Source organism: Ovis aries, chromosome 1 (assembly GCF_016772045.2).
Source record: "Ovis aries strain OAR_USU_Benz2616 breed Rambouillet chromosome 1, ARS-UI_Ramb_v3.0, whole genome shotgun sequence".
Taxonomy (NCBI): Eukaryota; Metazoa; Chordata; class Mammalia; order Artiodactyla; family Bovidae; genus Ovis; species Ovis aries.
Window position 1 is genome coordinate 267,704,442 of NC_056054.1, and position 23,253 is coordinate 267,727,694.

The 23,253-nt window shown below is 43.9% G+C and overlaps 1 protein-coding gene across 3 annotated transcripts in view; it reads right to left on the minus strand.

Annotated features, from left to right (window-relative positions):
• RUNX1 (RUNX family transcription factor 1) overlaps nt 1–23,253 on the minus strand; it is a 271,101-nt gene that overhangs the window by 98,082 nt on the left and 149,766 nt on the right. For 2 of the 3 annotated variants that reach the window (XM_042238225.2, XM_027961500.3), the window contains exon 3: nt 5,265–5,303. In XM_042238225.2, coding sequence (XP_042094159.1) covers nt 5,265–5,303 — 39 coding nt within the window. Of the gene's footprint in view, nt 1–5,264; nt 5,304–5,837; nt 5,863–23,253 lie in introns of those variants that run through there. The other variant, XM_060396287.1, reaches the window with a different exon arrangement.

Consider the following 23,253-nt stretch of genomic DNA (forward strand, 5'->3'; position numbering starts at 1 on the left):
TGCTTCTAATGTATGTGCACATATATATAAACATATACATATGCTCTACTTCATAAAATATTTACAATACAATCTGTAGAGAAATTAAACACAACAGAAACCCATTAATGTTCGCTGCACGTTTTTGTTTTTTTTTTTTCTTCTCTAAGTAGCCTTGAGAATCAGCTTCAGTAGTTGAAGGGCTGGGCTAGAAGGACTTGTCATGTTTTCAATAAATTCTGGCAAAATGCTCAGTTCAGAAAATTCAAGCTTTATCAAAGAAAAAGCTGATCTTAAAAAAAAAAAATCCAAGTCGATGATATTCAGGGTTCAGCTCTCCACATTTGAGAACTCGGGTTTGGGGATGTTGGTTAAGTTTGTGGCTGATCCTGTGGTTTGGTGGGAGGTGAGCTGCAGCGGAGTCAGACGCACGCAGGCACGCACTCTTCGGGAGCCAGCCGCCGTCTACATCGACTCCGGTGAGTCAGCCCCGACTTGGGCAGTAGCGAGACGAGCTTCCTCCAACGTCGCCCCAGCGCCGGCCGGGTGAACTGCCCGGACGCGCCAATTTACCCACACACCGCGGAACCGCAGCAGGTGGAGCGGGCCCTGGCGAGAAAGGCTCCGCAGCGCAGATCGCAACAGACGGGGCGGCTCGAGTTACACAAGCACGCACACTCTGCCACGCACACGCGCCACTTCACCACTCGCCACGAAGCCCGGCGCACTCTCTCCCGCTGTTGTCAAAGGACACAACCGGAGAAAAGTTCACACCCAGGAAAGAAATGGAACCATCCAGCCAAGAAACCAGTTCATTCAAAAGTAGGAAAAGGCAAAAACAACAACAAAATCCTCCCCCACACACAATTCAAAATCGAAGTTCCAACGCGGTTCTATGAAAAACAGCAAAGACTGACTTTCTTCTGGCGTCCCCAGTATCCCCAGCAAGAGATGCCTGCCGGCTCAGGGCCGGGCAGCGTGGTGCCCTGGCTGGGTCCGGCCGCGGGGCGCTCGTCCCGCCTGCGCCCGCTGGCTCTATGAATGAGAGTGCCTGGAAATGAACGTGCTTTTACTGTAAGCCCGGCCCGAGGAATTCCATTCCCTCAGCTCGTTTGCATAGGGGCGGCTGCCGGCCAATCACAGGCCTTTCCGGTATCAGGCAGGGCGCGGCTCGGTGCCGCGGGCTCCTGGAATTGGCCCGCGCGCCCCCGCCGCCGCCGCGCGCTACTGTACGCGGCCAGGGTGGAGAGTCCACCGCCAGCCAGTGCGGAGGCCACGCCGCGCTCCCCGCATCCACATACCCGCACCCACACGCTCCTACATTCGCTCGAGACCGCCATTCCGGTGCGGACGGCGGCGGCTTTGCACACTCGTGGGCTTGCGCGGCCGGCAGTCAGTCAGCCCGCCCGCCCCGGGGGGCTGCCGTGAGCGGCCGCGCCAGGGGCGGCCGTGGTTCGGAGACCCAGGAGGTGGAGCAGAAGGCCGGTCGGCCTGGAGGGACTGGGGCCGCGCGCTGAGCCGCAAATGGTCCGGGATCAGAGTCTGTCGGAGAGAAGCATCCGCGAGCCATGGAGATAGATGAAGCGGCCGCCGCTAGGCTCCCGAGACCTGGGGGCCGGGGGGCCCCAAGGCCTCCACTTTCCCGGCATGGATGGGACTCGCCGCGAGGGGGCCGGGAAGGGCCGAGGGCCCAGCCCGGGGAGCCGCTCGGCGCCGGTTGGCAGCCGCGGCGAAGTGGCGCTGATTCCTTTACTGAGACCAGACGGTGGTCGGTCTCCACGACCTGCTTTTTGTGTTGAGTTTTCTTTCTGGGTTTGTTTTCTTGGTGTTTTACGCTGCGTCTTGACGCGGCGCGCCTCGCTCAGGTGGAGTTGAGCTTAGTGGCCAGCGAAGGAGTTCCGTAGTTCAGAAGCCGCCCCCCCCCCCCCCGCCCCAAGAACAAGCGACTGGAAAGAAACTGGAAAGCCTCCGGGCGGGGTTCCCCCGCGGGGCCCAGGTCGTTTGCGCCCCGCACCCACCTCCAGCTCCCCGGAAACGGCCCCTGGGTCCACTCCCCGCCCGCGCGCGCGCGCTCGTCAGCCGCCCCGGGAGCTGAAGCCACCCCGGCTCTGCGCGCGGGCGGGAACATGCTCCCCGCTCCCGTCCCAGCGGCGCCGCGGGCATTTTCGCGGAGCTTAGAGGGGCCCCGGTTCCCCCCGCCCCACGCCACCGCCCGGCCGCGGGGCTCTCCCAGCTACACTCCGCGAGGAGTCCACTGGGTCCCTCCCTCGGGGGGAGGGCGCTCATCCACTCTCCCCCTCGCCTGGCACGGAGCCCTCCACGTCGACTTCGCCCGCCCCCGCCCCCGGGTGAGGGACCCTCCCTTCCCACTCCCCGCCTTGGTTCCCCCTGCCGATGCGCGATTTGGGGGTGCCGGACCGCTGCCGCCGGCGCCGCCGCTCCGGCTTCCCCAGGGCTCCAGCGCCAAGGGGCCTGCCAGAGGCGGGGGCCGTGGCGGGCCAGGCCTCGGAGGCCTTTCCGGGCGCCGCGGCCGCTTCCCTCGCCCCAGGCCCTGAGAGGCCGGGCGGCTCGGCGCGGGCGCCAGGGGGCAGCAGGCGCCCGGCGGCCGGCCCGCGCGCCGGGGAACGCCCCCGACGGCGCGGCTGTAGCTCCGTCCTTCTGGCGGCCTTTGGGTCTCCGGTAGGAACTTCAGCTGGGGAAGAAGCGAAAGGAGAAACGGCGACCGGATCCTGCCTGCGCGGCCCCGTTCCGCCCCCCGCCCCGCTATCCCAACGGCCGGGAGGGCAGCAGGGGAACCTTCGCGCAGGGGTCCGGGCTGTCCCGACCCGCGCGTATCGGGGTCTTTTTTTCCCGAAATCCCTTGGCCGTCCCCACCATCGGCTGGTCCCAAGCAGTAGGGGCTGGGGGCGTCCCGGGCTCCCTGCGGCAGGCCCCCTGCTTCCTGCCCCGCATCTCGCCCGGTGCGCCCGTCCCCTCGCTCCGAGAAACCTGGGACATTCCGGAACTTCCAGTATTCAGCTGTATTTTGTTTAATGGGTCTGAGGGTTGAGGGGAGTCTCAGAAAACGCCCTTGTATTTTTCTTTAAAAGTGATTTTTGAAGAAGCCTCATTTCAAACATTGCAGGTGTAAAGACACCCCCCCCCCCCCACAACAGTCTTCTCTCCACCCGGGCCGAGCGATCCCAAATAGCGAGCAGTCCCCAGACAATCCCCAGACAACCCCCAACCCCCCGCCCCGCCACACACACCCCGTCTGCGCCGGAGCCCCGGGGCCACACAGTCTCTCTTCTGCGCCCGGGCTCGACGCTGCCCGCTCTAGAGGCGAGTTCGGGCTGAGTGAAATCTTTCTGCTTGGGCTCGAGTGTATTTCCTCAGGAGCCGATCAAGTGCATCCCCATAGACCCCCTAGGACCGGGTCTGGGGTGACTCGAGTGTGGTGTAGGCAAAAATGGGCTCTATCTCGGAGGATGTAGCGGTCGGGGGGTGGGGGATAAGCCGCCTGCTCGGAAAGCTCAGAGAAAGCTCCATTGGGGCTGCGACCGTTTGCCTGAAACCCTCAACCGTGCGAAGGGCCGCGGGCGCCCCACGCAACGCGGTCTTCCAGGTGGGGATCAGGTTTCCTTAGTAAGAGAAGAGGATTAGCGATAGATGCACCCGGTTCAGACGCTGTTTAGCTCAGAATCTCAACCAGTAAAGCCCGAGTTCGAACTCCAACAAGGACAGTAGCAGCAGGGAAAGCTGCTGCTGATTTTATTTGAGTGGGGCCGCCGGGCATTTGGGGTTCTCAGGACCTTGCGCAGGCTGTAACTGCGCTAACGGGGTGCACGCTTGAAACCCAGCAATAAAACACACCGCCCCTCCTTATCGAGGAACTAAAATGAATGGAAAGCTGGCAGCCTGGGACTCAACTAAGAGGGTATCGCGAACCCCTTGATCTAAGGGGCTTTGTACATATAGCGTATGGAGTTGGATGTACTCTTTTTCCACCAGGAGCGCTCATTTAAGGGGCTATATAGAATTTCCCTTCCCTTGCTTCTCTAAGAGAAAAGGAAAGGAAACATTTCTGTATACACTCGTAGTGTTCCCCTGGAATAATACTAATATTTGCTTTTGTCAAAACACAGTGCAAAAATTACAACGAAGCAATATGTTGGGCGGATGGATGCTGTGTGACAGTTTCTTCCAAATTTGCTGCATGGGGGAAATTTCCAAAAGGCTCCTAGTTGATTGAATGAAATGTGAGTTCTCACAGTGAATTGAAAAATCAGTATTTACTTAGCTGGAAGGGGAAAATAAAACAATTTCACTGGAAAACAGCTTATTGACATTTTTTTTCTACAACTTTAAGTAAATATATAATGATGGGGGTCTCAGAAAACATTTAAATATTACACATTTTTTACTCTTTCAAAACGCTCTCAAAAATAAGAATCTCAACCATTCTCTTAAAATCCCCTCTGTAATATATTTCTAAAATTACATTCCTAAAAATGCAACATTTCTAAAAGAATTATTTCTGTTTTCAGTGACCATTTTAATGAAAATAAAAAGCAGAGAATGTATTTTGCTAGAGGTGGACCACATTAGTTGGTACTAATGGCACAGGGAATGAGAACAATTTTAATGGAGACTAACATACATGTAAATGTATGTATAATACACATGGTCCGGTTTTCAACATTGGAATTTAAATAATTAAACATCCCTTTCTCCCTGTGGATTTGAGATGATTTCACTTTTGAAATATAATTACTTTGGGGGACCAGGTTCCTTTGTTTTTTCACTACATTCTTCCTCTGTGTGAATGTTTCCATGGGATCCTGTGGTTGATATATGACTATTTCACTAACTTTGTAAATCAGTTTACAATTCACAAGTAACAAACTGAGAAAGAATTTAAATTAATCTTTTTAAAAGTTAAGGATGCTTAGTAAGCATTTTGCTCATAAAAATTTTACATTAGCACTGCTATAGCAAAAGTAATAAAGTTATAACACATAGAAGCCAAGCTTTTTTTTTTAGAGAGAGTGAGTTGTATAGAGTCATTTAATAACAGCACAACGCACCTGTGGTAAACGCTGTAGAAACGAGGGTATCATTTAAGGTTTCATTGGAATGTTTTATATGTTTGACATTTACAATACGGAAAACAGCTTTTAAATATTTTTGAATCAGCAAAAAAAAAAGTCTTGATTATTTGGGTTAATAGAGATACATGTATAAAATGTCATATATATGCACATGTGAATATGCATGTAAAGAATATAATTTGGAATCTAACATACCGTGAACGTCTCTAGATGGATTCATTCCGTGAACACATTCTGAAAGAGTAGAAAATAGGAAAATAAAAATAATTGTGTGAATATATTGACAGCAAACACCAAATTTACTGAAGTTGATTAATTGTAGTTGGAACCAATGCCAGTGTGAAAACTAAATCCCCTCTCTCATTTTTTTGGGAGCTTGTTGCCTCTCACACTCTTTAGCACTGGAGATTTTTATAGCATATTGTCCAGCTTTGGGTCAAAAATAACTTAAAATAGTAAATCATCATATAAAAAAATGAACTGTTACATATGCGTATGGTTTTTAGGTACCTTCTACCAATGCCTCCCATTGCTAGCTAATACTGAGGTCTTTATCATTCATAGAATCACCTCTTTTAAGCTCTATATGGGATGCAAATGTGATTTATTTCATGAATGTTAAAAATACATTTGGATAATGTAGGGATGGATCACAATTCAAAGTGAAAACCAAACCCAAAGGGGAAAGGTGAGGGGGTATAAATTAGGAGTTTGGGATTAACACATACACACTATAAGATACAAAATAGATAATCAATAGGAACCTACTGTATAGCATATGGAACTCTAGTCAATATTCTGTAATAACCTATACGGGAAAGGAATCTGAAAAAGAATGGATATATTTGAATGTGTAACTGAATCACTCTGTTGTATACCTGAAACTAACACAACATTGTAAACCAACTATACACCAATGTAGAATAAAAATAAAAATAAAATAAAATTAAAAAAACTATTGTAGGTAAGGAAAAGCAAACAACAAAAGCTCCCAAACCCTAACTTAATATAAAAACATTTTAAAAATCTGTGACATACTAGACGCTAAATGCAAAAAAGTAAAAATATGAATAGTTTTCAAAGTGATAAAGATAACAATTTGGAATATGTCTTCTAAAAGAAACTAGTAGACAAACATTATAATCATTTACTTCCAATGATGAGATATTTTAGAAGTATTTTCTTCCCACTTGATTTCCTTTCTTTCCCTTTGCTAGGAGGGCAGATTGCTTATACTGAAAGCTTTCATTCTTAAAGTGACAGATGATATCAGTTGTTACTGAAAATAATTTTCATGATAATTGCCACATATGGATCACTTACTCTATACTCCTGCATGTACAGTTACAGGTAAAGTCACAGGTAAATCCATTAAGTAAAGCCATATGAAGCTATTTCTCTTTCCCTTGAATATCTACGTATAATGTTCTGAATTTGAAATGATTTCATCAGCCTTGTTATGGATAATGGTCAGAACTGAGTGATTAACATGGAGGAAACAGCATTTTTCAAAGCCTTAAGATCTGAACATTTCAAATACTGCAGACCTAGAGATTTCAACTCCACTGCACAATATTAGTATAATATTGCTTAAATAAAACCTTTAAGAAAGGAGGTAATTATTTCAGATTTCCAGATGCTGTTTAAATAGGCAGGAGAACAAGATTTTCAGCTCCTTAGTTTTATGGTTTTGCTAATCGAAAAGGGCAACTTAAATAATAAGGGGTTTTGAAGGACTGCCCTGTGATGAAAAATGAAAGGAATTAAGTATGTATAGTCTCAAAGGAGGCTTCCCTGGTGGCTCAGCTTTAAAGAATCCACCTGCCAATGCAGGAGACATGGGTTCGATCCCTGGTTTAGGAAGATACCCTGGAGAAGGAAATTGTAATCTGCTAAAGTATTCTTGCCTGGGAAATCCCATGGACAGCAGAGCCTGACAGCTAGAGTCCTTAGGGTTGCAAAGAGCTGGACACGACTTAGCAACTAAACAACAACAAAATTCTCAAAAGAGCCTTCTTAAAGACACATACACACAAAATTGTGGTTTACAAGTACATAAAGTGACTCCATAAATTTTTTTTAAAAACGGAGCAGAGAAAGTGTTATTTGCACTAATGAATGCTAAGGCAGAAAATAACAAATACACCCTGAAGTTAGTAAATTTAGTTTTAATAGGTGTGGGGGTCAGCGGAAATTCACAGCAGTAAGATTGACCAGACAGCTGAGTTTATGCTAAAGAGACCTAACAGAATTAACCACCCTGGAAATTCTCTCCTGAGACCCTGAGAAGCCTTTCCATGTCTGAGACTGAGAAATAGGAGAAGCAGAGTGGAAAGGCAAGTGTTTTGTCTACACACCTAATATTTCAGTGATTCTGAGAGAAGAGCCAAGATTTTTTTTTTTTTTTTTAACCTAAAAACAAGGGCAGAAGTGAGAGGATTTTGAAAGGTGTGCAGCGGTCTGTTGAGAGCTTTTTTTGTTTGTCCTGTGTCAGTAGCTTCAAGGAGACAGCATGCATCATTAAGTTGGGGGGTTAGAGGGGAGAGAGAGGAGGCGGGTGTCTGTACCTGAAGTCACACCTGTAGGAATTTGAAATGATTTGCCCAAGGAGTTGTTAATGATGCTAGAACCTGAACTGTAAGAGAAGACAGGTCCTGGGTATTCACAACAGTGAGAGCTGACTACCTTGCCCGATTTATTCCTTGCAACACCATTCCCATTCCCATTTTACAGACCAGAAAGCTTACAGTTGGAGAATTTAGGAAATCTGCCCAAAGTTACTTCACTCTTGATCTCTGTGGACACGTGCGCATTCTCATCCCCACATCTGGGTCTACATACGTGATGAGCTATGTTTCTTTTTGACCACAACTATGTATTTTTATCAGTGTCCTTTTTAGCCTTCTGAATGATTAAACTCTGATCTCATCTTTGACTTTTATCCTCCCTTGTCTCAAGGTCTCCATCAGAAAATAGCCCTGAAATTCTTTGCTGAGCAGAATCACCAAGTATTTAGGATTCATATCCCGAGGTTATTTTTGGCCATCTACAAAGTTTGAGAGTGAGTCAAGGTCCCTTTGGCCAATAAGTGGGAGCCGTGGAGTATCAAGCTGCTGATGAACAAGTGTGTAAAGTCCAGGAAGCTGGAGGAAGGACGCACAGGAATTGACACCACCTGGTGGGCTTTGAAAAGACCCACTTCTTGGTTAGAGATGATATTGATTTGACTCTTGGAGGCCGTGTAGATTTTCACCAGGTGGTCAGTAAGGCTTGGGGGTGCCTGGGGGGTTGGGAGAGAAGCCTTTCCAAGCAGAAGGATGAGCATGAGAGAGGCATGGATGAAGTTACGACACAGACTCAGAATAGTTGGGGTGTAAGTTGGGGATCAGGTTGGGGTGTGGCAGCTTGTAGGTGACACAATTTGTCGCAGTAGGTGTGGCAGTTTGTAGGCAGACACAAACACAGACAGGTCAGAGGCAGCTTACACAATCTAAAGCAACCTGAACTTCAGTGTGAGGGCAGCGGGTTCTCTCAGAGCCTGGAAATCTGGGAAATAACATGGTGGAGACGTATTTTAGGAGAATAAATCTATCAGGGGTGGATAGGTGAATTAGACGGAGCAGAGAAGGAGCAGATGAGCTATAACTTTGCCAAGCAAGACTTGTGAGCATTTAGGTGAAAAAAATGGGGACACAAAAGGAGGGACTGAAGTGAGGGAGAGGGAGGGATCTTCCCTCATTTCCCGCCCTCGTGCCATTAGGAGCAGTCAGGACCAGTGCCGATGGGTTGAAGGTGGACGTCAGCAATCATCTTGGAATGGACAGGACAAGATGCTGGTAGAACAAACAGGAGGAACAAGTGTTACGTAAGCTGCGAAGTTGGTGCTAATTTGCTCGTTTGGCCGCAATAGGAAAGCAGCACACCAAGCACGCCTTCCCCTCCTCTTATTGTTTTGGGGAGACACTGCCTGCGTCCTTATGAGCCTCTGTTTCTGGGGTTCAGGGGCAGGAAGCCACATACCTGAGTCCCTGTTCTCCAAAAGTCCTGTCTGTGATAAGGCTGATAGTTTGACGTCTGTCTGCTCCGCTTGTTTTCCTGCCTCACAGTTGGTTCTGGATCATGGGAGGACAAGGATGTCTTGTATTGGCCTCCCTCAAGCCAACCCTGTAACTGTCTCATTCTCTTCTGATTTCACCCTCAGCCCCACACAAACACATAACCACTAAGGTCTGAACACTTTGCCAGGGAGGTTCCCTCCTTTTCAAATCCTAGACAGCCCCGTGTAAGCAATGTGTACCCTAAGCCCCTGGGGACCAGGTCAAGGGCAGACTCCGATTCAGTAGGTTTGGGGGTGGGGTGGTGACTGAGGTCCTGTATTCCCAGCAAGCTCTCTGTGATGCTGCTGCTCCTGGTTCAAGGACCGCACTCAGAGCTGGCAAGGCCAGCTGCTCAGTATCCAGCAAAAACGGTGCCCAGCACCCACTAGGATGCAGTGTTGAAAAGGTGTTTGTAAACAAATTGCAAATCAATGTGAAATCTCTCTCCGATTGGACTTTTGAAATGAATGTGATGGACTGAATGTCTGCGTCTGCTCTGCCACCAAACTCATATGTTGAAGCCCTAAAGCCTAATGTAATGGTCTTAACAGGTAAGGCCTTTAGGAGGTCATCTGGTTTAAATGAGGTCATGTGGGTGGGGTGCTCATGATGGACTTAGTGCCCTTGTACGCAGAGACTGGAGCCTTTCTCTGTCCCTCTCCCTGTCATATAAGCACACAGCAAGAAGGCAGCCAAGTATTAATACAAGCCAGGAAGAAAGTTCTCACCAGAACCCAACCATGCTGGCATTCTGATCGTGGACTTCCAGCTGCCAGAACTGTAAGAAATAATTTTCTGTTGTGTAAGCCACCCAGTCTATAGTATTTTGTTACAGCAGCTGGAGTTGCCCAAGGCAATCATGATTATTGGAGCTCCCTTTGATCAGTGCATCAAACTTCACACTAAAGTCTTTACGTGCATTATTCCATTTAGCTTTCTAGCAGTAAACAGTCCACCATTATTCCCTTCATTTTACAGATGAAGAAACTGAGATGCAGTTATTGGCCAGTTTGCCCCTAGATTGTCAGTCATAGCCAGCCAGTTCAACCACCTTGCAAGAGTCACATCATTATGTCATTGTCATTCAAACTTCTTTACTAGTTCTTGACAATTTGTCTTTAAATCCTGTGGGCATCTCTCTTATTCTAGAGCAGCACTGTCCACTAGAAATGTAATATGAGCCATATATGGAATGTAAAATTTTCTAATAACCACATGAAAAAAGTAAAGAGAAATGGGTGAAAGTAATTTTAAGAATAAATTTAACTTCAGGTCAGTTTAGTTCAGTTGCTCAGTCGTGTCCAAGTCTTTGCGACCCCATGAATCGCAGTACGACAGGCCTCCCTATCCATCACCATCTCCCAGAGTTCACTCAAATTCATGTCCATCAAGTCAGCGATGCCATCCAACCATCTCATCCTCGGTCATCCCCTTCTCCTCCTGCTCCCAATCCCTCCCAGAATCAGAGTCTTTTCCAGTGAGTCAACTCTTTGCATTAGGTGGCCAAAGCACTGGAGTTTCAGCTTTAGCATCATTCCTTCCAAAGGACACCCAGGGCTGATCTCCTTCAGAATGGACTGGTTGGATCTCCTTGCAGTCCAAGGGACTCTCAAGAGTCTTCTCCAACACCACACTTCAAAAGCATCAGTTCTTCGGCGCTCAGCTTTGTTCACAGTCCAACTCTCACATCCATACATGACCATTGGAAAAACCATAGCCTTGACTAGACGGACCTTTGTTGGCAAAGTAATGTCTCTGCTTTTCAATATGCTATCTAGGTTGGTCATAACTTTCCTTCCAAGGAGTAAGCGTCTTTTAATTTCATGGCTGCAATATCATCTGCAGGGATTTTGGAGCCCAAAAAAATAAAGTCTGACACTGTTTCCACTGTTTCCCCATCTATTTCCCATGAAGTGATGGGCCTGGATACCATGATATTCGTTTTCTGAATGTTGAGCTTTAAGCCAACTTTTTCACTCTCCTCTTTCACTTTCATCAAGAGGCTTTTAGTTCCTCTTCACTTTCTGCCATAAGGATGGTGTCATCTGCATATCTGAGGTTATTGATATTTCTCCTGGCAATCTTGATTCCAGCTTGTGCTTCTTCCAGCCCAGCGTTTCTCATGATGTACTCTGCATAGAAGTTAAATAAGCAGGGTGACAATATACAGCCTTGACATACTCCTTTTCCTATTTGGAACCAGTTTGTTGTTCCATGCCCAGTTCTAACTGTTGCTTCCTGACCTGCGTACAAGTTTCTCAAGAGGCAGGTCAGGTGGTCTGTATTCCCATCTCTTTCAGAATTTTCCACAGTTTATTGTGATCCACATAGTCAAAGGCTTTGGCATAGTCAATAAAGCAGAAATAGATGTTTTTCTGGAACTCTTTTGCTTTTTCCACAATCCAGCAGATGTTGGCAATTGATCTCTGGTTCCTCTGCCTTTTCTAAAGCCAGCTTAAACATCTGGAATTTCCCGGTTCACATATTGCTGAAGCCTGGCTTGGAGAATTTTGAGCATTACTTTACTAGCGTGTGAGATGAGTGCAATTGTGCGGTACTTTGAGCATTCTTTGGCATTGCCTTTCTTTGGGATTGGAGTGAAAACTGACCTTTTCCAGTCCTGTGGCCACTGCTGAGTTTTCCAAATGTGCTGGCATATTGAGTGCAGCACTTTCACAGCATCATCTTTCAGGATTTGAAATAGCTCAACTGGAATTCCATCACCTCCACTAGCTTTGTTGGTAGTGATGATTTCTAAGGCCCACTTGACTTCACATTCCAGGATGTCTGGCTCTGGGTGAGTGATCACACCATCATGATTATCTGGGTCGTGAAGATCTTTTTTGTACAGTTATTCTGTGTCAGCCCAAACAATTTCAACATGTAATCAATATTAACATTGTTCATAAGATATTTGACATTATTTTTCTTTTAGTAAGTTTTCAAATTCCTTATGTATTTTGTATTCACAGTGTATCTCAGTTCAGTCTAGCTGTGTTTCAAGCCCTCAAATTTCACAAGGCTAGTGGCTACTATCTTAGACTGTGCAGTTAAAGGGTGACCACTCAAACACAACTCCCTCTGAAGAGCAGTTTTGCTGCTATTCCGCTTGTGCTCAAGCGAGCCCTGTTTATAACCTGCTATTAGCAGAGGCTATTAAGTAATGCATCTTTCTGGACTCATGTTTTCCCTCCAAGCTGTTCAGAATTTTATTACAGCATCACTTGATTGGCTGTGTCATAAGGACACACACATACACGGTGAAAACAACTAAGGGGCCGCTGTCATTGCCACGAATGCATTTTCACAGCCATCGATGAGCTACCGGTGTACCTCATGCATCCCTTGTTTCCACTTAAGTTTACCAGCTGCTGATGGCACAGCCTATACAATATGCTTTGGCTTCTTTGACTCTGAAAGAATACTACTAAAGAATCTCTTGACCCTTTCTTTTCCAACATCCTTATGTTCTATGAAATTCGTACAGGCAACATGTATTAGAACAAGAGGTTTTATGTTGACCAGCCCATGACTTCAAAACAGAACTGCAAAGTGATTGAGGGGTAGCCTCAGATAGGGGCTGAGTGCTGAATAACCGATGCTTTCAAATTGTAGTGCTGGAGAAGACTCTTGAGAGTCCCTTGGACTGCAAGGAGATCCAACCAGTCAATCCTAAAGGAAATCAACCGTGAATTTCTGGAAAGGACTGACGCTAAAGCTGAAGCTCCAGTGCTTTGGCCATATGATGTGAAGAGCTGACTCATTGGAAAAGACCATGATGCTGGGAAAGACTGAAGGCAAAAGGAGAAGGGAGCAGCAAAGAATGAGATGGTTAGATGGTGTCACCAACTCAATGGACATGAGTTTGAGCAAATTCTGGGAGATAGTGGAGGACAGGGAAGCCTGGTGTGCTACAGTCCATGGGGTCGCAAAGAGTTGGACATGACTTAGTGACTGAACAACAGCAAACAAACAGGTTTATTTTGAAATACTGCATACAGATTTTAAAACAAAACCAAACCACCCAAGATATCAATTTGGAAGCCATCTTCTAGTTTAAATAATGAGTTCCCATCAGTAGTGAGTCAGTTCCTGGCCTCAGTTATGTTTTTCTTCTAGTTCTCAGAAGCAACAACAAAGAAGAAATATGGAGCCAGGTTTGTAACAGAAACTACAGGTCCTGCCTCGTTGCTTTGGTTCCTTGGGGGTTGTTGGAATCTTTGAAGGTCTAAGCATCTCTTGAGAGCCAGCAGCCCTGGTTTCCACCCCACAGTGTTGCGGGTTGGATGGGACCTCAGTCTCCCCCACATTCTCTTTGCTGTTGTTGTTTAGTTGCTCAGGCATGTCCCCCTCTTTGCTGACCCTGTGGACTGCTGCACGCCAGGCTTCCCTGTCCTTCACTATCGTTTTCTCTGGCTCTTTTAATGAAAGGCTGAGAAACCACTTGTGACACATAAAATTAGTTCTCACAGTGATTTCCCCCATCCAAGCACTATGGAAAGTACCCAAGTGTCTAGGAGCTTCTCAAAGTCCGCTGCTCTTGAGAAACACACTTGAGTGGACACACTTTTCTATGGCTTTGAGTCCCCTAACTGGGGAATGTTACAGCAGTCAAGTTTTCTAGCAGATCACAGAAGTATCTTCTATTAAAAAGATATTACGTTTAGAGTCTGCTTTAGACATTTTAATTAATATATTTAAAACCACTTCTGCCACTGTGAATTAGAAACAAAATACAAATTTTCTACAAATGTATGGTTGCTAGGGGATGGGGTAGGGGAGGAATAAACTGGAGATTGGGATTGACATATACACACTGCTAAATATTATACAACTTGTTGTATGGCACAGGAAACTACTCAATACTCTGTAATGACCTATACTGGAAAGAATCTAAAAAGAAAAAAAAGTGGATTTTTAAAAAATACCTGAAACCAATACAGTATTATAAAGTAAAATAAAGTAAAAGTAAAAAGTTAAAAAAAAATACCTGATTCAGTTTGCTGTATACCTGAAACTAACACATTATAAATCAACTATACTCCAATAAAAGTAAAATAAAAACAAACAAAAGAACCCCCAAAGGAACTGAAAAGAAACAAAACACAAGTTTCCTAAGTTGAGGAAGGAAAAATAAATGAGAATGTCTGAATGAATATTTAGGAATTTCAATTGTCATTTCCCAGGGTTCCTTCAACAGAGAACTCTCCTCCCCAAAGCAAGCACTTTATTTTATTCTTTGTGTTTATAATTTATCTTTACTCTCTCACTGGGGCGGTTATGACAAGGGAAGGTCTGACTCTTTTCCTTCAGCCTCGTTTATGTTTGAAGATAGCTAGGTGAGTCAGTCTACCTGGTTCTTGAGCTGCCAGACACAGGGAGGAGGGTTGGGGCTTAACTGCAGGTCCGTTTGGTTAGCCACTTTGTACTGGCCTCAGTTTCCTCATCTGAAAAATGAGAGCTGTGGACAAGCTTTTCCAGTTTTGTACTTAAGTGCCCCTTGGAACTGTGAGGAATTGACCTGGTCTGATACTGAATGAGGTCAGCATACGGCTGGAGTGAACTTGGATTTTCAGTGGGGAGGGGAAAGAAAAGAAAGAAGAAAACATAGGATCAACTCAAGACAAGACATTTTAAGAATGTTACCAGTTTACATAGGGTTCCTCCAACTGCACATATGTCTTTTCTATTCATGCGAGCAGGCCTGAGAAGCTGTGATTTAAATACACACACAAATAACTTTGAGATTCTGCATCTTCTGGAAAATAACAGAAATACATTGCTGTTCTATATTTTACATAGGGCTGAGATCAGAGAGGCACTAGCAGGAAAGAACCCTCCTGACAATGCAGGAGACATAAGAGACTAGAATTCAATCCCTGGGTTGGGAAGATCCCCTGGAAGAGGGCATGGCAACCCAGGATTCTTGCCTGGAGAATCCCATGGACAGAGGAGCCTGGCAGGCTACAGTCCATGGGGTCCCAAAGAATTGAATACTCCTAAAGCAATGCTAGAGCTGAAGCTCCAATACTTTGGTCACCCTATGCGAAGAGTTGACTCATTGGAAAAGACCCTGATGCTGGGAGGGATTGGGGGCAGGAGGAGAAGGGGACGACAGAGGATGAGATGGCTGGATGGCATCACTACCGACATGAGTTTGAGTGAACTCCGGGAGTTGGTGATGGACAGGGAGGCCTGGCGTGTCGCAATTCATGGGGTCGCAAAGAGTCAGACATGACTGAGCGACTGAACTGAACTGAACTGAACTGAAAGCAATGCAGCAAGAGATTAGAGAGAAGTAGATATTTACTCATAAATATTACCTATAATTTATTACCACAATTATTTAAAAATATTAAAATTCATCCTTTTTACTAATTCTATTTTCTCTATGTCAACCCAACTAATGAGGTTTCACTCTATATTGTATTATGAAATGATAACTAAAACATAATATGCATATATAACATACTTTAATTCTTTTAGAATAAATAGCTATAAAGTTCCTCATCATTATTATTACAACTGTGCATCAAATTGGAGCTTTTTTCCAATTGAAGTAAAAGTTTTTCTATCTATGATCCCATGTAGACTATAGAGAAATTTCTTCAAGTATAGCAGAACTTTCTAGAAAGAGAATGAAAAGGCCTGAGATAAACCTTGGGTGCTGACTCCCCAGTCTGTCCTGAACATGGAACTCTACCTAAGAATCGAGAGTAAGCAGTGATATTTAAAATGGATAATCAACAAGGACCTAATGTATAGCACAGGAAATTCTGCCTAATGCTGTGTGCCAGTCTGGATGGGAGGGGAGTTTGGGGGAGAAAGGATACACGTATATGTATGGCTGAGTCCCTTCACTGTTCATCTGAAACTATCACAGCATTGTTAATCAACTATACCCCAATACAAAAGTTTTTTTTTAAGTTTAAGAATTTTTTAATTTCTTTATAAAGTTTTTTTTTTTTTAATTGAAGTATAGTTGATTTTTGAGGCCTCCCTGATAGCTCAGTTGGTAAAGAATTGCCTGCAATGCAGGAGACCTGAGTTTGATCCCTGGGTTGGGAAGATCCCTTGGAGAAGGGAAAGACTACCCTGTATTCTGAAGAATTCCATGGACTGTACAGTCCAAAGAGTGTCACAAAGAGTCGTGCACGTGCCGCAGAGTTGGACATGACTGAGAGACTTTCACTTCACTTTCATGTCATAGTTGATTTATTCTATTAATTCCAGGTGTATGAAGTTGTTTTTAATTATGTTTTCCTAATGAATATCATTTTATAACTAAAAATAAATAATATTGTTTATAAAAAGAGTGAAGGAATTGCTGAGATAGCTGTGATAGATCCATTTTATTGATCAATTAAATTATAAATTGCCAAATGTTGATTTTAGAGTGTTTTTCCAGGCACTCAAAATGAATCTTTTTGTATTAATCCTTCTGTCTTCAGATTTGAAAAACAGGATTTTGAATGGAATAATGGATTAAAAAACTATTATTATCCTACTTTCTGTGAGGTCATGGAATTATATGCCACAAAAACTTGAAAATTTCATGTTGTAGTATGCAATAAAAAAGACCTAAAAGAATCAGCAACAATGAAAGCAATCATTCTACGAAACTACATTTTCTAAGTTTCATAAAAATCTTAAGATATGCATTGTAATGTTTACATATTTTTAGATTATGGTAAGATTATTAAATAATATTATATAATCGATGTTCCAGTAATAATCACATTTCTATGGATAATGCTCCAGTGATTGAAGTAAGATAATAACAATTCTGTTAACAACTAATAAGGACATATTGTATGACACATGGAACTCAGTCAATATTTTATAATAACTATAAATGGAATATAACCTTTTAAAAACTGTAAATAACCGGATTGTACACCTGTAACATATATATTGTACAGCAACTGTATGTCAATTAAAATTTTGTTTTAATTAAAGAAAACAATTTTGGGGAAGATTTTTTAGGAAACATATTGCCTATTTCTCAATCAAACAATGGTCAAGTCAGATTTAAACTTAAGGATAGGATTGTCTTGGACTTCCTAGGAAAAATGCTATGCATGCACGCTCAGTCATGTCCAACTCTTTGTGACTCCATAGACCGTAGCCCACCAGGCTCCTCTGTCCATGGGATTTCCCAGGCAAGATTCCTGGAGTGGGTTGCCATTTTCTGTTCCAGGCGATTGTCTCAACCAGGGATTGAACCCAAGACTTTTGCGCCCCTTGGGTTCCCTGCATTGACAGGCAGATTCTTTACCACTGAGCTACCTGGGAAGCCTGAAAAATGCTATAATTTAAACCTGCTCAAAAAAATGAGACAACTTTTGCTATCTTTTTTGAAAGAATAATGGTGCTAATTCTAGAGAGTTCACCTCTTCTTAAAAGGTAGAGTGGAAGAATGAAATAATCTTTAATGAAATTACAGCTGAAAAATAGCTATTATCTGTTAGCTAATTGCCAATTTGTTCTTCTATGTTTAATGAAAGCAATCTACAGAGATCATCCAAAACTTATTAGAAATAATTAAATACATAAACTCCAAGACTTTTTGTCATATATTTTTGCAGAATTGGTAGGTTTTGTTTTGTTTTTTTTTTTTTTTAATAGCAAGAGCAAGGGAACAGATGACCGTCCAATATGACGACAAATAACCCCCCGAATGAACTCAGGTTCTTTTCTAGTTGAACTACTGATTTGGAAGTTCACTAATGTTTCACAACTACAAAACGAGTAACTCTTATTTCTCTTGACACCTTAACAATGCCAATTCCATGAATATACCCAGCCTAAGGAGAATTTCACAAGTATTATTGGGAAATAAAGTACTTCAGGGTGAGTTTTGAAAAGGGGCATGTAGTAAGTATTTATATAACAGTGGATTTGAATAATTTTTAAAAAGAATTCAATTATAAGAAGTTCTTTAATTGTCAAGTTCTCCATTTAGGAAGCATCTCACTTTTTTCAGTTTTTGAGAAAAATATCTCAGATCAAGTCTATTTCCTTACCACTTACGAAATAGGAAATATTTATTTAGCTAAGAACTCTCTTTTACTGAAGACATGAAGTAATGACATGGACTTCTAAGGAGGAAAGAGGAAAACTTTACCCGGTGTACCAGAGAGGGTTCCCCTTTGTGCCCGTAAACACCGTGATGAGTTGTTAACCTACACTGACTCCAGGTTCAGCACAACCTGAAAGGAGAGTGTCCAGAAACTGCCTAGTGACCTCAGTGCAGGAGACCTGGGCAGACAGACCTCTTCTCTGGATCCATACACCTTTCTAGAGATCACTGTTCAATACTGGCACATTAAACAATGACATGAAGTCAGGTTTTCCCCCTCACTAACCAAGCTCGCAAGAGAATTCATTTCTTTTCTTTTTGCCTCAGGCATCTATAGGCTAGCAATTTTTATTCTGTTACTGAAATGATTTTCCCCCATCCTTCCCAATTAGAGTGGAAATGGATGAAGACATCAGGTTAACCCCTTGCTTACCAGGAATGAGACGGGAACTCACATGGAAGCTTTCTTTTCACTTTTGTATATGATTTATTTTTCTAATAATGGTAAATGATGGTTCAATTAATCATACTATCTCCCAAAGACACTCCTTTAGCAAAAATGTGATAATGCCTTAAGGTAAAGCAGGAAAAAAACCCCAAACAAAACAAAAGACCCCAAAACAAAACCTAAACTTCTTTTATGAGAATGTTGTTACTTATCATCTTTACGTGTTCTAGAATTCTTATGAATAAAACTAGATATAAATTTGGGTACACCCTAAGAAGTTATAGCAATAAATGCACACTTCTTCCCTGTATTACAGAGAATAGATACAGTAAAAGTGGAATTTTGTTTGTTTGTTTATCCTAAGGTTGAAATACCTGGAGCTAAACAAGAGAAGTGTGGATAAATATCTAGAAGCATCTGAGACACCTGAAACTTATTAGGGAAGCTCTTCCCTCCACAAATCTAAGAATAAAAACTTCTACAGAAAAATATCTTCTGTTTGTTGATCTTTAAAATTTTGGCATGTTGAAATCCAAAGTACGTAGACCTCAAATAACTCCTCGCCAGAAACCTGTGGAACAAAAGTCTTTTCTCTGCTGAAGGTCTGTTTGTTTCACTTTCAACAGAAGAGAAAGGAGCATTTCTGATGTGTGTTATAAATCAGCAATCCCTCAAAAAGCAAAACTCCCCCTGGGACAAATTTTTGGATCTTTAAAAGCAAATATAATTTTTTTAAGGAAAACTGATATATAAGTGTTTATATTGACTTAGTAGGTCAAATAAATAATTGATCATATCGGGAACAACCTAGAGTAGCTCAGGACACACAAAGATGTTGGATTTTGGCTATGCCAGGTTTTAACAGGTTTGGGGGACTCATTTACCTGAAGACTAAGACTAGGTCACTTGGCCTCTGGGGATCCCTCGTGTTACTTGTCTCAAAGAACAAAGAAAGCTGTAGAATTGATTCATCAAACCTGAAAGCTTTGTTTACGCTAGCGGACAAATAAGAATGATCGGTAACATTCATTCAGAGCTGCAGCTGCTCTGAGGCCCAGGCAATGGGACAAGGGCTACCCAGGCCTTGTTGCTGTTGTTCAGTCGCTAAGTTATTTCTGACTCTGTGTGACCCTGTGGACTACTGCAGGACACCAGGCTTCCCCGTCCCTCACTTTCTCCTAGAGTTTGCTCAAACTCATATCCTTTGGGGCTTCCCAGGTGGCGATAGTGGTAAAGAACCTGCCTGCCAATGCAGGAGACATAAGAGATGCAGGTTCAATCCTTGGGTCGGGAAGATCCCCTGGAGGAGGACGTGGCAACCGACTCCAGTATTCTTGCCTGGAGAATCCCCATGGACAGAGAAGCCTGGCGGGCTACAGTTCATAGGGTCATAAAGAGCTGGACATGACTGAAGTGACTTAGCATGCATGCATGTCCATTGATGCGTTATCTCATTTGATTCTCTCCATGATCTTACTAAGTTTGGAACTCTCATCCCCTTAAGTCTAATGAGGTTAAAGAGCATGCTCTCGGCTATGTAGAGATGGAGCAACGAAAGCAAGAACTTGACTGGCTGCACTGAGAAATCAGTCTTTGAATTGTGTGTATTGTTAATAACCTTTCGTCTTCATGTTTCTCACCGAAGAAGTTTCGTAGACAGTGACTTTCCAGAAGGACAGCCTTTGCTTCTGCCAGGCTGCCCATCCCCAGTTCAAGGGCGTGTTGAAGCAGGTCCCCTCAAGGAATGTGACACCAAGAACTGAGATGCTTCCGAAGCCTTGAACCCAGAGAGATGGATTAATATTTCAACGGCTTATTCCAGAATGGTACTTAAGGATGAGAGCCCATCTCAATTTGGGTTTGAGCCCAGGGCCTTACGGTTTAAATAGAAAATGCATTAAAGCCCTTTATTTAGAGAGCCGGATGCCATTTTTAGGGAGCAGCCCCGGTTCTCCTTCTGACTTTGTTGGGAGTACAAAGCAAATAGGTGTCTCAGGGTTGTCATTAGTATTCATTATTTATTAGGACTTGTGGTGTACTCATAGCCTGGAGGGTCATGATCTGCCTGCAGTGGAAGGCTTGACCCTAAGGACAGTGCTTCCCTGGTGTACAGGCTTGGGGGGTGGGGCACTCTGACAGAGAAAGAAAATCACAACAGGAGAAAAACACACAGCATCACCCGTGGAGGGGTCAGGAACTCAGCTGTACGTCTCTGATTTAGAAAGCAGCAGAAGGACATTGCCTTGTGAAAAGCTTCCTAACAGTGACTTCAAAATCATAGATTGTGACCCATTCAATGATTTCAAATGAAACAATAATAATAACAACCACAACAGGCTTCCCTGGTGGCTCAGATGGTCAGCAATCTGCCTGCAAGGTGAAAAATCCCTGGGTCAGGAAGACCCCCTGGAGAAAGAAATGGCAACCCACTCCAGTATTCTTGCCTGGAGAATTTCAGGGACAGAGGAGCCTGGCCAGCCACAGTCCACGGGGTCACAAAGAGTCGGAGACGACTCTGATTACTACTATTACTATTATACATACGCCAGAAAGGGAAGAAAAAGAAATAGAAGGAGATAAATTAAAGAGCACTTCACAAGTAGTCAGAACAAGTATTGCTTCCTGGCCCTTTTTTCGATTGCTAGAACCATCTCCTGAGTCATGGTGGTGGTGGTTTAGTCGCTAAGTTGTGTCCAACTCTTTGCGACCCCAGAGAAGCCCACTAGGCTCCTCTGTCCATGGAATTTTTACCTGCAACCTACCTCCTATGGTCACTTGCAATTCAAATATGTTTGAAAGTTTCTGGCCTAAAATGTCTTTTTTTCTTGATACTTATTTTGTTAAAGTGACTCGGTGGGGGAGCCTCTACGAGTCTCTGTGGGTCCCCTAACCTGGCTGTGCCAAGTCTAGAGCCTCTGCCACTGGCAGAAGGTTTATAGAGAAGATCCCTCTCAACCATCACTGCTGAAGCACTTGGAAAAAGCAGACATGATCATCAGAAGTCAAAGATTATTATAAAACAAATCAGAGGGAAACTGTTTTGAAGGCTGCTTTTCCGTGGAATGGCCTCTGATCATTTTGAGAGGTGAAGAGAGTCTGAGCAAACATTTTGTACAATCTATTCATTGAACTGTGGTGCTGGAGAAAACTCTTGAGAGTCTCTTGGACTGCAAGGAGATCCATCCAGTCAATCCTAGAGGAAATCAATCCTAGCTATTCATTTGAAGGACTGAGGCTGAAGCTGAAGCTCTAATACCTTGGTCACCTGATGCAAAGAGGCGACTCATTGGAAAAGACCCTGATGCTGGGAAAGATTGAGGGTAGAAGGAGAAAGGGGTGACAGAGGATGAGACAGTTGGATGGCATCATCAACCAATGAACATGGGTTTGAGCAAACTGGGAGAGATAGTGAAGTACAGGGAAGCCTGGTGTGCTACGGTTTATGGGGTCGCAAAGAGTCCAACGCAACTTAGTGACTGAACAACAATGAACAATTCATTCTATATAGAGAAAAAAGGCTCCAAACAATGAGTGGTTTTTCCCAAATCCCCTAATAGTGACCCATCTGGGACCTCGGGACCTGGGAATTAATGTTCTGTCCCCAAACCTGCTACTATTTCAATAGCCTTGCTGTTACTCCTTTTAAAACAGGGATAGTCTTGTGAAATTTTATTTACAGAAAATTTACAGCTCACGAGAAAGTAAATTGATTTCTTCCCTTTCAAAGTGGTTTCCTGATTGCAATCACATAAACTAAACTCCAGCCCCCGGAGAAATTGCAGGGACTGAGTAATAAATCTCCAAGGAGAGATACTGAGAATCTTTGGGAAATCTCAAGAAATAATGAAATAAGATGCAAAAAAGGAATGACTCAACTCCTACCTGAAATGTCAATCAGGAAGGGATTTTAAAAATTGTATTGGAAAGGCAGAAGAGAGAATGTCTCTTTTCTCTCTTTGTTCGTCTAAACTGAAAGTAGTGAACCAAAAACATGTCACCCCAAAATGTCCCATCTGTCTTTCCAGTGAGGGGAAAATGTGCTATAAAACAAAAGACTCGGATGATACAGCAAGGTCGTTGCTCAATGCTGTGTTGTAACACTACTTTTAACTGTCACTGAGGGCCAGGATGGCAAATATTGCATCAACTCCTCTGCAAGGTGTTTCCTGGGCTTAGCAGGCAGGGTTGTTCAGGGGCGGTGCAATCTATTCTTGTGGAGGCCAGATAAAGCCTTGTGCTCGGGGCCACTATCTTTCAGTGCTGAGGCTGTAGATAACACAGTTTCACACCGCTGCCCAAGTCCTGCTTTCCCAATTTGTAAGTCTTTATTGCTAAAGTCTCTTGTGTGTGTTTTATCAGACACATTTTATCATCCTTCTCCAAACGCCCTTTGTCAAAGTCAGCCTTTGAACTTCTTTTGCATATACGTCAAATGTGACCGATGATACAGTATATGTAAAGGCTTATCTTCTAATTCTAAAGAAAGAGGAACAGAGTCATTGATCTTTCTGCTATAATAGACTTTTGAGGGGCCAGTGTGTGTGTGTGTGTTTGCAC